Source organism: Syngnathus floridae, chromosome 9 (assembly GCF_059516105.1).
Source record: "Syngnathus floridae isolate MCC-2025c chromosome 9, RoL_Sflo_1.0, whole genome shotgun sequence".
Taxonomy (NCBI): Eukaryota; Metazoa; Chordata; class Actinopteri; order Syngnathiformes; family Syngnathidae; genus Syngnathus; species Syngnathus floridae.
Genome location: NC_142421.1, coordinates 3,338,961 through 3,358,393, shown reverse-complemented (window position 1 = coordinate 3,358,393; position 19,433 = coordinate 3,338,961). Strand labels below are relative to the sequence as shown.

The following is a 19,433-nucleotide window of genomic DNA, read 5'->3' as shown; positions in this document are numbered from 1 at the left end:
GCGGACTCGATATTTTTTTGTTAGCTGCAATCCTCAATTTTATTAATTACTTCGCATTTGAAATATTTGACATTTTTATTTGATGGAGTGCCATGAGATTTTTTTTTTTTTTTTAATTGGCTTCTTTGGCTCAATAAAGATCGGGAAAGAGTAGTTAAATAATTGAAAAGAAACGAATCACCTCCGTGTGAGCCTTTTAGCTAGATTTTGCACGACAGTGCTGATATATACATTTTTTTAGGGGTATGCTGTGAAGTTTTTAGAATGTAAATATATGCTCTTTGGCTCAACACAATTTGGGAAACATTGTTTTAATGATTCCCCAAAGCAGAGCAGTTCAGATAATAACATTGAATATCTGTACATCGCAGATCACACATTGAGGCTTTGCATTCCATGATTACAATGTCAATCCTAAGAAAAAAAAAAAAATCAGATTCAGGGACACACACGGATTATTTTGCATAATTGTTGAGTTCATAGACGTGCAACTGAAAAAATACATACATTGACTGTGTGTATTCAAATGCACTGACGACAATAATCCCTGAATTGTAAACTTAGACAATCACTTTTTTTAAAGGCCACTGCATGGCTATCCTCTACTGCAAAAAAGCTCAAGCGAGAAGGACACAATTACATTTGGCACTTCAATTGAAAACTAAGTATAGTCAACTCCGCCTATTCACCACTTCTGTATTTGTGTAGTTATTTTTATTGTTTTTTAAATCTGTGGAACCTAGCAGAAGTTGTTTGCTGAAAAACTCAGTGGGCTCAGCCTCGGTCTCACTTTTCCTTGCTTCACGCATACTCGCCACCCGAGGACTCCTCCTCAGAGAAGGAGCGCTGCACGAATGTCTCGATGCCGTTCTCGTTCACGGTGGTGCACAATCCTTTTCTTTTCTTCTCCTTCTGCTCCATTTTGATGGTGTCGTACAGTCCCGTGGGGCCGTCCTCCAGCAGTATGTTCCTCTCCGAGTGCGACGGCCTCATCTGCGCCACGTTCTTCAGCAGCAGCAGGGCGGGCGCGTAGAGCACGTTGGCCAAGCCCATGCCCAGGTTGAGTTGCACGAAGCCCAGGTCGTGCACAATCTTGCCGGCCACCACCGGCCCCATGGCGTAGGCCACGCAGTAGGAGATGTCGGCGATGGCGTAAACGCTGCCGTACACGGACACGTGGCGCACGTCCACCAGGAAGCCCAGCGTGGGCAGCAGGGCCGTGTCCACGAAGGCGATGCCGAAACAGATCCCGCACAGCGGTATCATCAGCTCGCCGAAGTTCTTGCACGCCGGCACCGTGCACGAGCTGGCCCCGATGAACACCATGCCGATGGCGCCGTAGAACCACTGCAGGTGCGGGTACTTGGCGGCCAGCTTGACGGTCAGGAAGACCCCCAGCACGTGCGGGAAGAAGGCGGGGAACCACGTCATGCCCGTCTCCCACTGGGAGGCGCTCATGGTTTCCTCCATCCACGTGGCGATGGTGGGTTCCAGGAAGGCCAGCGGGATGTTGCAGATGGTCAGCGCTCCGGCCACCACCGCAATGTACGGGTCCATCATCAACCGGTAGATAGGCGGCCCCACTGGCATGTTGGCCCGTTCCCGGTTGGAGAAGGGCTTGAGCACCACGAGGCACATGACCCCATCCACCAGGCACACGGCGGACAGGATGAGAAAGGGCACGCGCTTGCCGGCGAACTCGTACAGAACTCCGCCGAAGGGGGGCGCCACCAGGCTCCCGAAGGAGATGAAGGCCAGCGCAATGCCCAGTGCCTTGCTGCGCTCCGCCTCCTCCGTGTAGCGGTCGGCGATGAGCGCGATGCCCGACGTGTCCGCGAAGGCCGAGCCGATGCCTTGCATGCTGCGCGCCACGAACAGCGTAACGTAGTTCTCCGCGAAGGCGAAAATGAGCGTGGACAAGAACATGATGCTCAGGCCGATCACCAGTGGGATGTCGTAACCCACCCGGTCGATAAAAGTGCCGCTCAGGGGGTTGACGAGCAGCTGCACGATGGCTTTGGAGGCGAACAGCACTCCAATCTGCACGTCATAGTTGTCCTCGCCAGTGGAAGCGCGTTGGTGCGCACTGATGTTGCTGGAGTTGCCGTGCGTCGGAGGCGCTCGAGTTTGCGCGCGCTCCGCCGCATGCTGCAGATCCCGCAGGTAGTCCGGGATGATGGGCACGATAACCATGTAGAGCATGTTGTCCAGAAGCAGAACCACGCACACGATGACCAGGATGATGCGGTTCTGTCGAGCCGGCTCTTGCATGGCGCTGCCGAGCTCTTTAGTTCTGTCCCCCATCTGGGAGAGTTTGGAGGCGGCCATTTGCGCCAAGTTCGGAGCTTTTCCTGCGCTTTCCTCCGGGTTCATTTTGATCTCTTTACTTCTAAAGTGGGTAGTCAACGGAGAATCACAACTCTTTACTTACAGGTTTCTTTTTGGCGTCATCGTGTCAGCAAGTAGCTTCTTGTCTGTTCCGGTCCTCGCCATCTTGCTCATCCCAAATTTCTCTCCCGTCACTTGTTTGCAGTTATCGTTTCGCAGCGAGCGGGCTGCTTTTTAGACACACACTGAAGCTTGTTGAGTCCCGCGGGCGAAGGCTCACCCTCCCATCTTGAGAAGCAAAAGGCAATGACGCACGGTCCTTTTTATGCTAATTTGACACGCGCGCGCGCACACGGCTCTGCATGCATTGCCACACTCTTCTTTCCCCTCGTTTCACATTGCACTAATGTGTCCACTTTGTTTTTGGTAAATAGTTTTGTTGTTTTCATTTTGGTGGAAATTTTCTATAGTTCACGACCTATGAAACCAAAATTACATTAGAAGTAAAAATACAAAACAATCATGTGTCAATATACACTGTAAACTTAAACTTGAGCGTCTCTCTTAAAATTCCGAGCAAAACTGAGCAACATTTAAAATGTAATTGAAGTTTTTTTTAGATTTTAAAAAATATATATGTCTGTTTGCTTTTAATTGTTCTTCCTGACATTAATCTGACGACTGGCGATGTCTAGAGTCGGTGAGTTTATTTCGGGTCTTGAATGAAGTGAAAAACGAGAGAACACTGACATCTAGTGGACAAAACAAGGAAGTGGTTTTGTTAATTTTTCGCCAGCAGAGGGCCTCCTTTCTCCATACATGTATACAACGCTGAACTTGTAACTTTTGCTCAAATTAGATACGTAACATTTTAACCCCTAAAATACATTTTGCTACATTAAAAGACTTGTCTCCCCCCCCAAAAAAAATTTACAATAATGCTACACAAACGTTACTTTTCTTTCAGTCAAAATTATTTTAAATTATTAGAATGATTAAGTTTCACACCGATTTATATTCATTCTCGTGTTAAATGGGCGCCAGTGACAGGGTCTCGTTGTGACGTAGAACACGTTTAAGTCAGCCAATGAACCCAAAAAAAAATAAGGAGATCAATTTTTTCTAGTTTTATTTTTAGACGACCCGTTACGTCAGTCAGCATCGATAATCACATTTATTTCCCTTGGCGAGCATTTTGTAAGTGGAAGGCTTAAGCAACGTACGCGCGCACACGCACTCACGCACACACACATTTTAAAATGTCATCTTTCCATTTTATATTGCATTTAATTGAGTAACTTTGTACTGTTGTACTTTTATTCAATTACGAGATGAAACAGTACTTTTGAGCTTACACTTGTTTCTCACGAGTATCTCTCGTAGAAAAGTAGTATTTTGGCTCCACCTTGTGGTAACTTGGTGCCAAGGAATTACGTTGACGTGAGGGGAGGTGAGTCTACAGGTGAAGCAAAGTGTGATCGCTTTACTATTTTTGTGTGTAGTTTTGTGCCAATTCTGCTCTGATCTGATTTGAAAGCAAAATCAGGAGATTCTAGATGGCCACGTAATCTTGTACACTTGCCAAAATATTAATGTCTAAATCCCCCAAACCACCGCAGCCAAATGCCAACGTCAGAAATAACCCTGGCTGCACTTGAATGGTTGCACAATTAAGCCGTGAGTGTGTTTGGAGTGGGGCGTGTGTGTCTGTCCCTTTGTTTATTCACGTGTTTTTGTTCTTTTTCTTTTTGTTTTGTTCCATTTCTCTTTTTCCGTCAGTGTGCGTGTCCATATGCGCGTGTCAAGTAAGCGCGGTGTGAACAGTACTGCGCGGGCGCACTGTGGTCAACGTGAGCGGTTTAATGAATTAAAACAGTGATTTCTAAAGAGCACAGCCAGGCCCACTTTAATCCAGATTACACTGAAACACTAATCCTGTAAAAAATACTCTTTCTTCTAAACAAATAATGTATATTTTTCCCCGCCTGTCTAACGTGTGAGTTGTGCACAGAGTAGACGCGTGTACCCGCTGCGCGCTCTTTTAATGTATTATGCGAATGGATGTGATTTTATATTAAAGCCCTTTAACACTTTCTCGAAAGCAATGCGTTGGGAATCCACCTGAGAGGTCCCCTTACTCACTGTTGTTGTTTGGTGGCGAGCAGGGACCCCCAAAAGACGCCAAACATTGGCCTATATCAATACGAATCAGTAAGACGTCGGGAATCCCCTTACTAGGGCCCTTTTGCTGTTGTGTTTCCTTCAAGGGGTGGGGTTAAAGGGGTGGACTGAGAGACGGCAGAAATTGACCCATATCATCGACATATTAGTGGCGCTGCCTTTTACCTTGAAATGACTATGTTGGGAGTTAATAGGCCCCCTTTACTAGATTGCCGTCTGGTAGCTACAGGGGGGCTCCCGAGAGATGGCACAAGTTGTCCCATATCAGCGACACACATGAATTTCCCTGAAAGGCCCCCCCCCTACCTAATCGCTTGTTGCCAAAGACACTAACAGCAACATGAAATACATATTATGTTATTTTAATATGTAAATTATTAAATAAATAAGCATATTTGAGCTGAAATCTGTGTTTTATCCTACTATGTAATGGAATTTTAAGCATCAACGCAGTGGGTCACATGACCGTCGGAGTAGTCTTGTACTTCTTCTCATGTCTGGGAAAGTTGTGGTGCATGGTCAGCCCCCCACCCAGCCCCCCAAATTGGTCATGTTGCTGTGTAATCCGCTCAAAAAGCCCCGTATGACAAATTTATTGGTTGAGCAGACATAATCCTCGGTGAACTCTAAGTACCTGAATATGTTTGATTGTAAGAGACGGAAGCAGCTAGGGGATGATAAAATTGATTTCAAAAAAGAGGAAATAAAGATTAATCGCCATGTCGGGCTTTGTTTCTTCCGGTGTCTATTTATGCCATTCTGTTACTTTCAATTCAAACCATTTCTTTCTCAATGAAGCTTTACGTTGGCGTGCAGCCAATCCCGTCCACATTGAATTGTATTTGAGTACATTGAATTTTTAGCTACACAAGAATTGCTGAATTAACTTTTCATCACGTTAAATTATTATTTTTTTTAATTAATATTAATCAGTATATCGTATTTGTTAGGCACAATTTTGTTCTGTTTAACTTATAAGTACAACACATTTTTATTTAACCTTTGCTTTCAAATGTTTATTTCGGTACAACTTTTACCTTACATTTTAATCATCATTTGCTTTTTTTTTAAATTTTCCTATATTTAATCCCTGTGTTAATATTGAAAGTACATCTTACAGTGGCCGAGTGAGATGGCGTTTTGCGTCCAAAAAAAAAAAAAGTTCCCAAACTGATTGCAACAAAATGAGAGCGATGCTGCACATGTCATTACATAACACCTCTGACAGGCTGTCAACAGTTAATCTACTTAGCAACACCAACTGGCTGGGGGCTTGCTACTGTCTGCTGCAACCTCTGGGTGTTATTATCCCCAACCTGCACTTGACTGTAATCACACGCATGTTGCTTTTTCATTACGTTAGTTTGTCACTGCGCTTAGCGTGGCGGAGGGGGGGCGAAAAAAAGGGCAAAAAGACACAAGAGGTTGTTGAACAGATTGCATCATTTGTTGTCATGTTAAATCAGGTTTAGAAACAGAACATAGATCAGGGAGGAACAAAGAAAATGTCAGGAGGAAAAAGAAATCAAAAGGCGTGCTAATAACGACGCGGCTGATCCACTGTTGGTTTTTGAAACCTACTGTCGGAATAATGATTATATGATAACCAACAATGCAAAACTGTAAACAGAGGAATATGTCATTATTTGCACATTCAAAAGAACAATTCACATTAATGAGGAGCAATTTAAACATTGAAAATAGATTAAGCGTTTATGTCATAGTCCAATATTATTTTTGCGATGAGATGGAAACTTGTTGACCTTCTGTGCAAGTGTGTCGGCATGTGGTCGTAATCTGGAGTTGTTGACTAATCTCTGATTCGTGTCTCGAGGGGAGTGTCGTGGAATAAGAGTCGTCTTGTTTTCTGTGATTACTGCAAAGTAGACACACAGGTCAAGCGTGACCTTTGGAGCGTGACCTCTTGTCAGCGACACGCACCCCATTCATTGCTAAAATAGATAAACAGAGCAATGTTGTGCTTATTTATCCGGATTATTTTGGAAGGAGAGTCACAAAGTGTGAAAGAATCCCCGTCCAACGTACATTTCAACAAGAACTGTTTTTTTTTAAATATTTTTAGCTACATTTTAGGTACAACCTGAATTTGCAATACATCCTCACTACATCACTAGAGTACAGTTTTTGTCATTTCCCTACATTTAATACAATAAAGTGGTAATTATGATAATAATGATAAAGATTCACCCATTTAAACGACAACAATAAAGTAATAATATTAAACAGGAAGTGACCCTGAAGTGAACCACTACCACCACAAATGAAATAACTGTGCAACATCAGCAGTTTATTTGGACTTGTTGTCAACTTGAGGCACTTCGATCTTCTCCCCAGTGAGGAACTGCCAGATTCCTCCTCGGTAGTTCTCGTTCCCCAAAGCGTACAGGAAAACGTTAAAGGTGGGGGAGGTCTTGGCCAGGATGGGGGCCATCTGTGACACACAGAAAAGAAGAAGCATGTTTTAATTCCAAAGACTAGGAAGGAGTACTGAATCAATTCAAACCACATCTTGAGAATTTAAAGTCACACAAAAATACATCGATTATCAAGAGGTGTGCCCTTACCATCCTCAGCTTGGGTGAGACCAGGTTAGCGTTCTCCACTGCAGCGTAGAAGGCCAGTAGGCCGTAGGGTCCCCAGCACAGCAGCATGGTTTTAAGGGGAGTATTTGGATTGAACTGCACAAAAGTGAAAATTATTTTCCTGCTAGCTCAACTGCTCAATTGACACGTCCAACTGATAAAACTGTAATTTCCTAATCATGTTGCTGTGCAGGTGTTTTATTTTGTAATAAAAGTGTTCCCACCGAGACCAATCCAACCACACGTGACGCAAAAAGCCTTTGGCGACTAACCGGATTGCAACGGCCGTAACCTCCCTCGTGCATGGCACGGCATTCCCCACTGTGCTTTCCCCCCATACGCACGCATTGTTGGACCATCGTCCTCATTGCTAACAGATGCACTGGGTCGTGTATTGATGATGACCTACATAATGTGTTGTGTTGTTCTCAATGAGAAGCGCATGAAGAATGCGTTTGCATGTGTGCGTTGGCGGGAGAATTCCTGCGGTTTCCCCCACTTCAAAGCGTGTTGGATGGAGTTCCGCTTCTGTTGGCTACTGCGGTCACAATTGTTGTATCACACACATTTTTTTTTTTATCCAGTGTAGTACCACATGTCACCACTGCAACGCGCTAGGCAGCACTGAGGTGTGTTCCATCTGCATTAAACATACCTTTGTGTTTCCGGTCTTCTTGAATTTCTGTGCAATGGACTGGTAGGAGGACATCACGACAAACACCTGGACGACCATGTTGAAAACGGACATGGGGATCAAATAGGAGACGTAATTCCTGCGAGGATAAAGTGGAAGTTAGTACTGAACAGGAGAGGGACAAAAATGACGGTGGCGATACCTGTCGCCCTTGCTGTAGTCCAAAGTGCAGCAGGTCCTGAGGGGCTCGTAGTCGTACTCGCCCCAGCCGATGAGAGGCATGGCCGACCAGAAGGCGCTGAAGAGCCAGATGAAGATGACCAAAGTGATGGCACTGCTCCACTGCAGCTTTGTCCCTGAAGAGAAAACCCAATTTAGTAATCAAGCAGTTCAATTTGACTGTTTACATTTTGTCCGGTACCGCCCCCTGTTGGCCACTAAAATTGTTGACGTGACAATCGCAATGCGAACCCGAAAGCACTTTAATGCCAAATGCCAAAATGGCCGCACCCTGAAATGAAAACAAATAGCTTAATCTGCTTAATTTTTACTCCACTGATTAATCAGAATTCTGTATATGGATTAGATGGGAGCCATTAAACATAATGAAAACTTCAATGCATACATATTTAGCAATTTTCTCAGAATCTTTTTTATCTATTAGCTTTCCCTAAGATTAGCTTGAATGTTGGGCCTTAAAACTGACTTCATGGTTTTGTTTTTCCATAGCGGGACTCACTTGTGCAGTACTGGTGATATCTGTCCCAGGCGATGGCAGCGATGAAGTGGATGCTAGCGAGAGCTGTCATGAAACCCTGGAATCCGTGAGTCTGACATCCCTCAGAGCCATACGGCCAGTACCTGTCAGGTGGACAGGATCTTTTGTTATTATTGGATTCCTTGAGCCTGCAGTGTTTTTGATCAATCCCAATTGTTATTATTTCTGCGGGCTCACTTTTTAAAATCCAGTGCAATACATTTGTAGAGTTCAGTTGTATTTAACTTTTGAGTAGAACAATATTTAATCTTCTAAAGCAATTCCGTTTTTTATTAAATAATAATTAGTTTACTTAACATTTAATATTTCAATATTTGTGATAATGCTTGAATATTTATTTTGAGGTGATCCTCGTTGTAAAAAGTTTGAAAAGTAGACGATTGGCCGATTGATGATGACGAGAGCTTCTGAAAGAAGCGTGCGCGTCACGTCGGCTACTCACCTGAGGAAGCTGGAGAAAGCCGCAACGGTGGCGTTCATGGAGATGCCGATGTCGGCCATGGCTAAACTGAACACCAGGAAATTGCTCGGGGTCCTCAGCTCTCTCACTTTGAGGAAAGCGGTGATGGTGACCGCGTTTAAGAAGAACCCCATCAGACCTTTGAGAAGTCAGGGCGGCACACGATGACAGCTGTCACTCAGGTGCCGCGCGCAAACATTTGCGCGTCATCAGATAGCAACAAACGATTGCGCACGGCAAAAATAAATCAACTCGAGTGGAAATTGCCGAGTATGAAGGAATGGAGGAGAGGCGCGCATGCACCCCACGCCCACTGAGGGTGAGCGCGGCTGCATGCGGGCTTTTCCGCGGCTACATTCCACGCGCAAAAAAACTCACCCTCGACCAGAAGGCACGATCCCAAGGAGAAGACATCAAACTCGGAGAAGCCCTCCGGTAAAGGATACGACGAGACCATTCTCGGAGCCGATTTGTCACCACGGACTAAAAAAAAAAAGACCCCAAACACGCACACGCTCGTCTCCTCTCCGTCCGCCTGTTTACGCAGTGCCTCGGCCTGATTGGAGGACGCTGGCTTTTTAAAGGGCCATTTCACGTGAAAAGCATGTCGTTTATTATGTAAAGCCACCACCCCGCTCGCGTTGCGTCGCCCCAATCCGTGCAGGAATGTCTTAAAACCGCGCAACCCTTTAGGCTAAAGCGTATTTGCCCCTCCGACGTGTACAGCAAAGCCCCTCAATTAGTTACACAACGAACCTTTTGTGTGCGTGGGGGGTGCGTGCGTGCGTGCGTGGCGGCGAGGATGCGGATGACGATGATGCTGCTGTCACACGGCGAGCGCTCGAAATTTTCATGCGCACAACAGGTGTCCGCAAACAGCACGATTCTCGCGGTCAGCTATGAAAACTGATGGAGATGGAAAAAAATGTATTCATTAAATTTTCATCTCATCCGCCAGCAACATATTGTCTATAAATCTGTTAAATAAATAAATAAATCTGTCTATAAAATGTTATAGCCCGGCCGGGGATGCAAAACAGTTACGCTGTACTCAACAAAATGAAACATGCACAGATATTAACACGTTAGTCATTAGTAGTCTGCGGAGTTGACTTAAAGGTCAAACATTCAGCCTAACAAACATAATCACACCGACTGAAAAAAAAAATGCCATCCAATCCTGACCTGTGTGGATTTGTCATGTTTGGCGTGGCAACGTCATCATTCGCAGCTTTTGGTGCCCCAATGCTAAGCAAATAAATCTGACATTGTTTTGCGTTTGTCTCAGGATTATGAGATCAGGAATGTTGTGAAATGTAAGTGACAAAATGGTGTGAAAGGCCAATTTGAAGCATCCTCAATTATTTCCATTTGTCAGTTTTATTTACCCCACCCCTAGAAAACGCTTCATCAAAAGCCTTTGTACATGTTACATTTTTTGAAATTAATGCTTTAGCAATTTATAACACTGCGATACAGTTTCCCAAGCTATGCAGCTGTCAGCTGCAACATCTAAATAGTCTTCCAGTAAAAAGATTAACTACTATATGGAATGTGTGAGTTTCTTTGAACAATCCATTGCCCAAGAGGTTAAGAGGCTCACGCAAGGCCTTTGCAGTAGTAGCAATACTCACAGGGATTTAACATGCAAAAAAAAGGTGAAATAAAACTTTAATCCCAATGTAGATTATGAATTAATATGATTTATGAATGTGAGAATGTCACGTTTTTTTTCGTATGGCGCATGAGAAATGAACACTCAATTTAATCGATCTTGTCTGGTTTTACCACATCCTTATCTATCCTATCCTCAGCCCTTCCCTAAATCACATCCTTCTTTTTGTCCTTTTCCGTCTCATCCTGATGATTTCCTTATGATTCCTTTCGTGACCCTATCCTAATCTGTTTTGTGCCGACCGATCCAATCTAAAACCTAATCTGTCACATCACACTTTATACCCTTTGCCAATCCTGCCCCGGCCTATCCTGCTCTACCATATTCTGATCCTTAGTCTATCCTAAAGCATCATATCTGACTCTATTTGAAAAGATTCCGTTGTAAATCTAATCCTGAGATGGTCATATCTTTCACCACATCCCATAATATCCTGTTCTTTGCCGATCCTATTCTGTCCTGACCTGTCCTTCAATCTAGAGTAGAAGAGTGGGCATACTTTGCTGTACAATGTCCAAGTGCTACAAATACACCAAGTTCTTTGAATGAAACAAAAGCTTTATAGTCGGAAGCACTTTGCAAAAGCAGTCCGGGATTGTTTCCAAATCGGTTAATGAGTCGATATCCAAAGTCGCCTTTCACCCAGTGGCTATTGCCGTTTTTTTTTTCTTTTTTCACTAACGGCCAGCACAAAGCTATTTCAATTTATCTCATAAACAAAATTTTTGGAATTATGACTCTCAGTATCTTAAGTGTCTCATAATTACCGTTTTAATTCATTTTTTTTTTCCTGAGCGTCCGTCGTCTCCACTGACATGAAGAGCACATTGATAAAAATGGTGCGCGTTGAACATCTGCACTCGTGGCGCACCGCTCGGCTATGATGCGCAGGGGCCCCCTTGTGGCCAAACACAGCGGCGTCCACTTGCAGATTAACAGTCACGGCACGGCTCAAATGAACAAACTACATTTGTGAGGAAAAGAAGGGGGGAATAAAATCATCCAAAGGGATTATGACCATTTCGCAAGTGTGTGAGATAATAAACAGGGGACGTCTCGGCGCAGCCTATCAGATTGCGGGATGCAATATACGCATCCAAATGAAAAGAATGCCAGTCCCCGCACTAATCCTTGTCTATCCTTTTTATCTGGGGACTCATATGCAGTCTGATCACTATGGGAGAGCAGAGTGGTGGAGAGAAGCCATGCGGATGATATCCCCGTCGATGAGGGTGGGGGGAAAGTTGGATGCAAAGTGTGCAAATGCATGTTAGGTAGGCGCGCTGCGTAAAAAAAGTGGGGCCAAAATGTTCCTCGTCCTGGTGCTGGGGCTCTACGTGGCGGCGGGTGGACTTTTCTCCCCGGTGAGCGGCTGCCCGTCCCAGTGCAGCTGTTTTTACCACAACCTGAGTGACGGCTCCAAGGCCAGGTAAGGGCAAGGATGCTTTCATTTGTGACATTTGGATGGGAGGTGGACCTGAGCGCCAAAGAGAAATCAAGGAGTGCATGGTGGCCCAATTTTATTTAATGCAGGATTATCTTTCAAAGGCACTTTGAAGCTTGCCATAAATGCTTTTTAGTTCAGTTTGGATGCCCCCCCTCCTCCGCACACAACAATCGTATCTTATATCGTATCTCCCGGTAGCTATTAGCGGACTGTATCTTATATCGTATTTTAATTGAACCGCAGTGTAGCATAGCATATCGTATCTGAGGATATTGGATATCATCTAATCGCACGTCTGTGTATCATATCTCATCTTATAAAATAATTTTCCAATGTATCATATTCTAATGTATCGTATCATCGTATCTAATCGTATTTCAACGTATCGTACCAAACGGTATCAGCATATCATCTCTTGTAACTTATCGCATCTCAGCTTATAGTATCTTTCTGACTCGGTCATTCTCTTATTGTATTTCAGTATATTTTATCTTTGAATTAAATCGGATATGATTATCATTATCGGATATTTTGTCTCCCCCAGGAGTGTGATTTGCAATGACCCCGAGATCTCGCTGGTGCCTGTCGGGTTCCCGGTGGACACGTCCAAGCTTCGCATCGAGAAGACAGCCATCCAGCGGATACCGAGCGAAGCCTTCAACTACCTCTCGGGTTTGGAGTTCTTGTGGATGTCCTTCAACGCGCTGTCCGTGCTGGGCGCCGACAGCTTCCGTGGACTCTTCAACCTGGAGGAGCTGCGCCTGGACGGCAACGCGCTGGCCGCCTTCCCTTGGGAGTCGCTCACTGACATGCCCAGTCTGAGACTTCTGGACTTGCACAACAACCAGCTCACCTCGCTTCCGGTGGAGGCCACCACACACATCAGGAACCTCACCTACCTGGACTTGTCCAGCAACAGTTTGCTGACGCTGCCCATCTCCGTGCTGGCCAATTGGCTTGCGGCCAAACCCGTCCAAGGGCCTGAGAGCTCCAAAATGATCCTGGGTAAGGGTGCATCCTGGCAGACACAGACATCAGCGTATTGATCTTGTTTTTTTACATGTGGTCTTCAACAAACAATACCCCGCCCCCCCTTTCTGGGTCAAAAGGGCAGACCCGTCACGAATAACCTACGAACAAAATAAACATGATCCGCTTAATTGTTTCAACAGAACTAATGCCAATCTTTTCCGAACGTACTCAACCACAACCATGAGCATGTTGCTGCAAATAATGAACTCTATTCATGAAGTTTGACTATGCAAATTTAATTTAACTGTATTGAATCACGAGCCACGTTTTTGGAGAAAAATGTTCACGTCACGACACCAAACAAAAGTAAGCAAAAAAAATGCAACAAAAATGATATGTATGTTAATTATGTATATTTGTCTAATTTTTTTTTAGATTTTTCCAATTGGCTCCTATTAATATAAAATTGATATTGCGCAAAACTGCAAAGTAAAATGTGCAGATGAATGGAGCTATTTGAAATTGTCTAAAAAACACAACCACATATTTAGAACTACCAAACTGTCTTTTAAAGCACATATTTACAATTCTGCTTAGAACTGAAAATACTGGACTTGTCAACAAAATAGCATGTTGAAGTACAATCATCGAAATAAAGTCAATTCTGAGACCAGCTGTGTAAAAGCTGCTGGTGAGTCCAAAGTGACAGCAGAACCTGACCTTGATCTCCATCCTCCTCCTCATCATCATCATTGCCATCGTCATGCTCATGATGTAGTTTATGAATTAAAAGTTAATCCTCTTACAAGATTAACATCCGCCACATTGGCCATCTGCAGTCCGCTCCATCGCGCCGCACCGACCCGACCTTCCTCACCTGTAAACCTTCCGCCCTCAGGTCTCCATGACAACCCTTGGGCGTGCGACTGTCGCTTGTACGACCTGGTCCAGTTCCAGAAGTCTCCCACTCTGGCTGTGGCGTTCATCGACACCAGGTTGCGTTGCTCTTCCCCTGAGAGTGTGTCGGGCGTCCTTTTCAGCGATGCCGAGCTGCGACGTTGTCAGGCCCCGCAAATCCACACGGCCGTGGCGCGGGTCCGAAGCGCCGTCGGAAATAATGTCCTGCTCCGGTGCGGGACCATCGGGGTGCCCATTCCTGACCTGACGTGGCGGAGGGCGGATAAGCGAGTTCTGAATGGAACGGGTGAGTCTGCTATGAAGAAGACTTATCGGCCCAATTGTTTGAAATGGTTACAAAAACTGACGGGCATGATCAGATGAGGTTAGATAATGTCAATGAGTGAAATATTTTGGCGAACACATAGCACTCAAAACTGCCTCAAATTTGAATTTAAAATTTGCCACAATGGAAACTAATTTCACGTCTACTCATTTTCTTTCCCACAGTCCTACAGGAAACATCCAAAGATGGCATCACCTGGTCCATCCTCAGCGTTCCAGCCGTGTCCTATCGCGATTCCGGGAAATACATATGCAAAGCGACAAACTACGCCGGGAACGCTGAAGCTGTCATCTCTTTAGTGGTATCCAATTCTCCAAAACAGGAAGGCAATCAAACCGGCAATGAGAAGAAGGCCAAAGTGAAAAAATCCAACCCGGTTGGAAAAGCAGCTTATCAGGAGAAACTGGTAGCCCGATACGTGGTGCCAACCTCCATCCCTACATCTCCACCGCCGGTCTTGGATCCTGTCCTTCCACTTGAAATTGCCGACCCCAGTTTGGACAATCCCGGTCTTTCCCCCGACCCGTCTGCATCGTCCAACTCAGACACGCTGCTGGATCTGGAAAAGACCAACCTCAGCAACCTGGCTGCAAACACCTCATCTCTGCAGCAAGACCCAGACCGGGTGGTCCGCTCAGTGAAGGTAGTAGGGGACACGGACAATACAATCTCCCTCAACTGGCGAGCTCCCAAGGCCAAGAACACGACGGCCTTTAGCGTTCTATATGCCGTGTTCGGGGAGAGAGACATGAGGAAGATCAACGTGGGGGCGGGCCAGAATAGGGTGACCATCGAAGGCCTCGTGCCCAGAACCAAGTACATCGCCTGCGTATGCGTGAGGGGGCTCATACCCAAGAAGGAACAATGTGTCATCTTCTCCACGGACGAGGCAGCCAGCGCGACTGGCACCCAGAAGCTGATCAATGTGATCGTGATCACCGTGGCTTGCATCATCGCCGTACCCCTCACCGTCATCGTGTGCTGCGGCGCCCTGAAGAGACGCATCCAGAAGTACTGGGGTAAAAAATCCAAGGACATCCAAGATTCCTATGTGACCTTTGAGACATTGTCACCCGGCACCAAAGCCAAAGGGCTAGAAGGGGAATACTTGAACAGACTTAACCCGGAAGAGTCCAATAGATTGCTGTCGGCCCGCTCCAGCCTAGACTCGGAGGCCACGGCTAAAATCGAAGGACAGCCTAACGAGTACTTCTGCTGACATCATGCTCCAGCTCCGGCTCCTCCGCCGCGTCACCTTCCTCGCGCTCATCCTCCCCCTCCACTGTGTCCCAGTCCAGGTCACCGCTCGCATCCTCACCCGCAGCCCCGCTTCTACCCGCACCCGTATCCCCAGCACCGCCCGTATCCTCACGCCAGGCCGCATCCTGACGTGAGCCCCCCTGCCGGCCATACTTCCTGGGATTCCCCCCCTCCCGTTCCTCCTCGCTGGATCACGCCACCGACCCCACCTCCACCTCGAGCCAATTTCTATCAAAGGACCTTTGCCCGCTGCACCATCATGGAAATATCCGTATAGGCGAGATTTGACAACTTGGTTTATAGCGCAGTGAAGAAACAGTCTGATCGGACCCAAAGGGAAACAAAACAACACTTTATTGTCAATATGTACGTGTATGATTTGTAAATACTTTTCTGGACAGTGTACACTTACATATACGGTCAAGTCTGTGCCTCTGTATATATCTGTCATACGTTCTCAGAGGAGATGTAGCTATACACTCGCAGGCATGGTGAACGTAGACAAGCTGGAGCTGGAGGCAAGTGCAGAAAGGACTGAACTATGACGCTGTGTAAATAAGACGTGGAGCTATTTCTATTCCCCACTGCTTTCTCCGTGTGTTTTGTTTTTTGCGCCCCCTAGAGGCAACACTACTCCACTAACTGTATTCAATCATCCCACTGAGGATTTAAATAAACTTTTCTATATCTCTATACCGATATGTGTGTCTGTTCCTGTATTATGTGTGATATTAATTTGCTGGTATTTTTGTGCAACTGAATATCTGTTAGTGTCAAAACAGCAGACTCGGTATCGTCAGCTAGCAGGTGCCAAAAGGCGACTTATCAGTAGGCGTCACCTCCTTAAACGACTAGTGGGTCAGACCTGCTGACTCTGTCAAGAATTAGGTGTTGTGCATTTGGGGATTAGTTCTAATAAGCTTCCCTCGTCTGCCTCACTCGACATGTCTTGAGCACGAATGCCGCCCGCCATTGGGGCAATTTTATGCAGACTATGGACAGGATTTGTTACCTGCTTGTTATAGTTTTATTTTATATCCAAAGATCTGAAAGTTTTTCTCAGTGTTTGCGAGGGTGCAGCTGTATAGAAGACCGTCATGGAAGGTAAGACGTGATCTTCACCAAGGTAGAACTCTGTGTCCTTTAGATTTCTGACTCTATGTAATGCTCCAAAGGAAAATATTTTGGAGTTGTCAGTAGTTTTAGGGTTGGGTTAAGGTTTAGACTTGAGGCTTATGTTTGACTAATACTTGAATTCCCTCATAGGTCCCTCATATGCATGGAGGAGAACGCGTTTGGAGTCATACCAGAGAATATTCCCCATGATATGACCAAAATCAGAATAGAAAAATCCCACTTCACTGAAATCAAGCGCGGGGCTTTCATCAGAGTGTCCGACTTGGAGAACCTGTGGTTGAACTTCAACGACATCACCCTGATTAACTCGAAGGCTTTGGAAGGTTTGGGCAACCTCACTGAGCTCCGCCTAGAAGGGAACAAGCTGCGCTCCGTACCATGGACAGCGTTCGAGGACACCCCGAGTCTAAAGATCCTGGACCTGAAGCACAACCAGCTAGATGTGCTGCCAGAACATGCGTTAAAAAATTTGCCCCATCTGACTTACTTAGACTTATCCTTCAATCGGCTTACGGTCATATCCAAGGAGGTCTTCCAAAACTGGCCTCTGTACCAAAAACTGCAGAGCGAGGAGAAGCAAGAGGCAAGCTCTTCCGGGCCGAACGTCGTCTTGGCGCTCCACGACAATGCCTGGCTGTGCGACTGCCGACTCAAGGGCTTCGTGGAGTTCACCCGCTCCCTCAGCCCCCCGATTATCCTGATGAACTCCTACTTGACCTGCTCCGGTCCGGATTTTAGGGCCGGCAAGTTCTTTCACGAGGTGGAGCTGCAGGCTTGCGTGAAGCCCGTGGTCACCACCTCGTTAGCCAACCTCAGCCTACCGCTGGGCACCAACGTCACGCTGCGCTGCCTCGCCAAGGCTCGGCCAGAACCTGCAGTATGGTGGACATATGGTCTGAAGATAATCAGAGGATTTCATGGTAAGAGTGCAGTGTGACGTCCAGGCAGGCGGATTGCCTGATATCTTCTACTAAATTAGATACTTATGGTCACATTTTAATCACAGAAAGCTTTCCTTTAAGAGGAGTCAATCTGGATGATGTGTCACAGATTATCGCGTTGCGGTGACATGAATAACCTACTCAAACTTAAATGTATACTGACAATGTTCTTCTCACTGCTTGTTGGTGTTCCTCAGTTCTGGTTCTTTATTACTCAAATGACATTTGGTGTTCTTATTGTCTTCTGTTCAGAGTCTCAGGAGAGGGTGGATGAAGACACCATCAGATCCCTCTTGGTGATCCCGTCGCTCCACCTGGCCGATCGGGGCGTCTACACGTGCAGTGCTGTCAACTTCATCGGAAACTCCTCGGCCAACATCCAGGTGGACATCCTCTCTCCGGATGGCGCCCAGCCGGCGCCTCTTCCCCGCCTCCCAGCAGATGACGAGAACATCTACATCGACATCCGCATCGCCAAACAGACGGTGCGTGGCATCGCTATCGAGTGGTTTGCCGTCTTGGACCACCCTGACCAGACGTGGTTCACCGTCCATTTGGGCCAAGCCAACAGTGACAAGAAGGAGACTATCTCCATCGGCCCGGGCATCCGTTCGTACTCCGTCTCTGACCTGATGCCCGCCACCAAATACGAAATCTGCGTGACGCTCAAGAACCAGACGCCGCGGCCAGGCCAGTGTTTGGTGTTTGTCACGGGAAGCGACATCACGGAGATGGAGCAGCGGGAGAAGCTGATCCACATCGTGGTGATCGTCCTGGCCATGGTTCTGGCCGTTCCCATCGGCATCTACGCCTGCACCACCGACACCAAGTTCACCTGCCTGGAAAGCCTGATGGCGTTTTGGAAGAGGCGACGCAGCGAGAGAGGATCGGCCGGCTTGGAGCGCGAGAGGAACGGCACCTTCGACAGCCTGCAGGCGGCCAGCGACGAGGGCCTGGTCCGGAAAGAGTCCAGTGAGGACAGGAAGGTGAGGCGGAGGTCCGATGACAGGTCGCTTAAGAACAAGGCCGACCACAGCAGAATCACTGCAGAACTCTACTAACTTTCTAAACGGTGGTGTGATGCCCTGCTGATACTCTTTACTCTCTCCTCTGTTCTAGGGCGGGAGATTTGTTGACACGGTGTGATTGGTCAAGATTGTTATTCAAGGGATTGCGCCGTATAGAGATGTACTTCATTCTTTCCAATCCCTTTCTCTCTCTTTCTAATCTCATTCACCATATTTATGATTCTGATGACTGAATTGGGCTTGATAACACATTTGCTGTTTCTACAGTGATTACTGCAGTGGTCCAAATATTTTGCGAAACGGAAACCATTCGTTGACGACAATAGTGGTCGCTGGGGTGGGCGGGTCATTCATATCTCAAGATACCGTTGGAAGAAATGTATCAATCGGTATTGTCTCAGACAGTTCTTTAAGAAGCTTCTGCGTGTCATCAATCACATTCTTATGTAAATGTAATTTAACAAGATGAATAAAATTGTACTGATTTTATGTGTGTGAAATCCTTCGTTCTCCATGTCGAGAATGCTAACGTGCCCGTTTACTGCGCTTTGTATGAGCTCTAAAGTTTCATCAGTTGATCTTTAATCCGCGCCTGCGTCACTGTACTCTTACAATACGTCACGGGTTGGATTCCTGCAAACACGGCAGAGCGGCAGCGGGTTTGCGTCGGACATGATCCGTCCTGAGGAAAGCCAGACAGATGGCACCACGCATATGTGGTCCGGCCATTGTTCTTTTGACGTTAG

General features: G+C 46.2%; 4 protein-coding genes across 5 annotated transcripts; 2 read left to right on the top strand and 2 right to left on the bottom strand.

Annotated features, from left to right (window-relative positions):
- Window positions 1–197: 197 nt before the first annotated feature.
- Window positions 198–2,604, bottom strand: slc18a3a (solute carrier family 18 member 3a). Its single transcript, XM_088384970.1, has one exon. It carries the CDS (start codon window positions 2,371–2,373, stop codon window positions 802–804), a length of 1,572 nt encoding a protein of 523 aa, XP_088241096.1. The 5' UTR covers window positions 2,374–2,604; the 3' UTR covers window positions 198–801.
- A 4,192-nt stretch (window positions 2,605–6,796) lies between these two features.
- Window positions 6,797–9,582, bottom strand: rgra (retinal G protein coupled receptor a). The gene is made up of 7 exons (XM_088385715.1): window positions 9,363–9,582; window positions 8,967–9,123; window positions 8,486–8,607; window positions 7,949–8,102; window positions 7,768–7,885; window positions 7,095–7,208; window positions 6,797–6,961 (listed from the first exon to the last, which is right to left on the bottom strand). Exons 1-7 carry the CDS (start codon window positions 9,439–9,441, stop codon window positions 6,818–6,820), a joined length of 888 nt encoding a protein of 295 aa, XP_088241841.1. The 5' UTR covers window positions 9,442–9,582; the 3' UTR covers window positions 6,797–6,817.
- Window positions 9,583–11,739: 2,157 nt separating this feature from the next.
- lrit1a (leucine-rich repeat, immunoglobulin-like and transmembrane domains 1a) lies at window positions 11,740–16,274 on the top strand. The gene is made up of 4 exons (XM_088385701.1): window positions 11,740–12,088; window positions 12,651–13,111; window positions 13,977–14,282; window positions 14,486–16,274. The coding sequence occupies exons 1-4, from the start codon at window positions 11,967–11,969 to the stop codon at window positions 15,538–15,540; spliced, it is 1,944 nt and encodes a 647-aa protein (XP_088241827.1). The 5' UTR covers window positions 11,740–11,966; the 3' UTR covers window positions 15,541–16,274.
- A 157-nt stretch (window positions 16,275–16,431) lies between these two features.
- Window positions 16,432–19,176, top strand: lrit2 (leucine-rich repeat, immunoglobulin-like and transmembrane domains 2). Of its 2 annotated transcripts, XM_088385000.1 has the most exons (4): window positions 16,432–16,685; window positions 16,848–17,638; window positions 17,912–18,645; window positions 18,779–19,176. In XM_088385000.1, exons 1-4 carry the CDS (start codon window positions 16,567–16,569, stop codon window positions 18,803–18,805), a joined length of 1,671 nt encoding a protein of 556 aa, XP_088241126.1. In that variant the 5' UTR covers window positions 16,432–16,566; the 3' UTR covers window positions 18,806–19,176. The 2 variants fall into 2 exon arrangements, with proteins under 2 accessions (XP_088241126.1, XP_088241125.1); XM_088384999.1 differs by having other exon boundaries at window positions 17,912–19,176.
- Window positions 19,177–19,433: the final 257 nt, after the last annotated feature.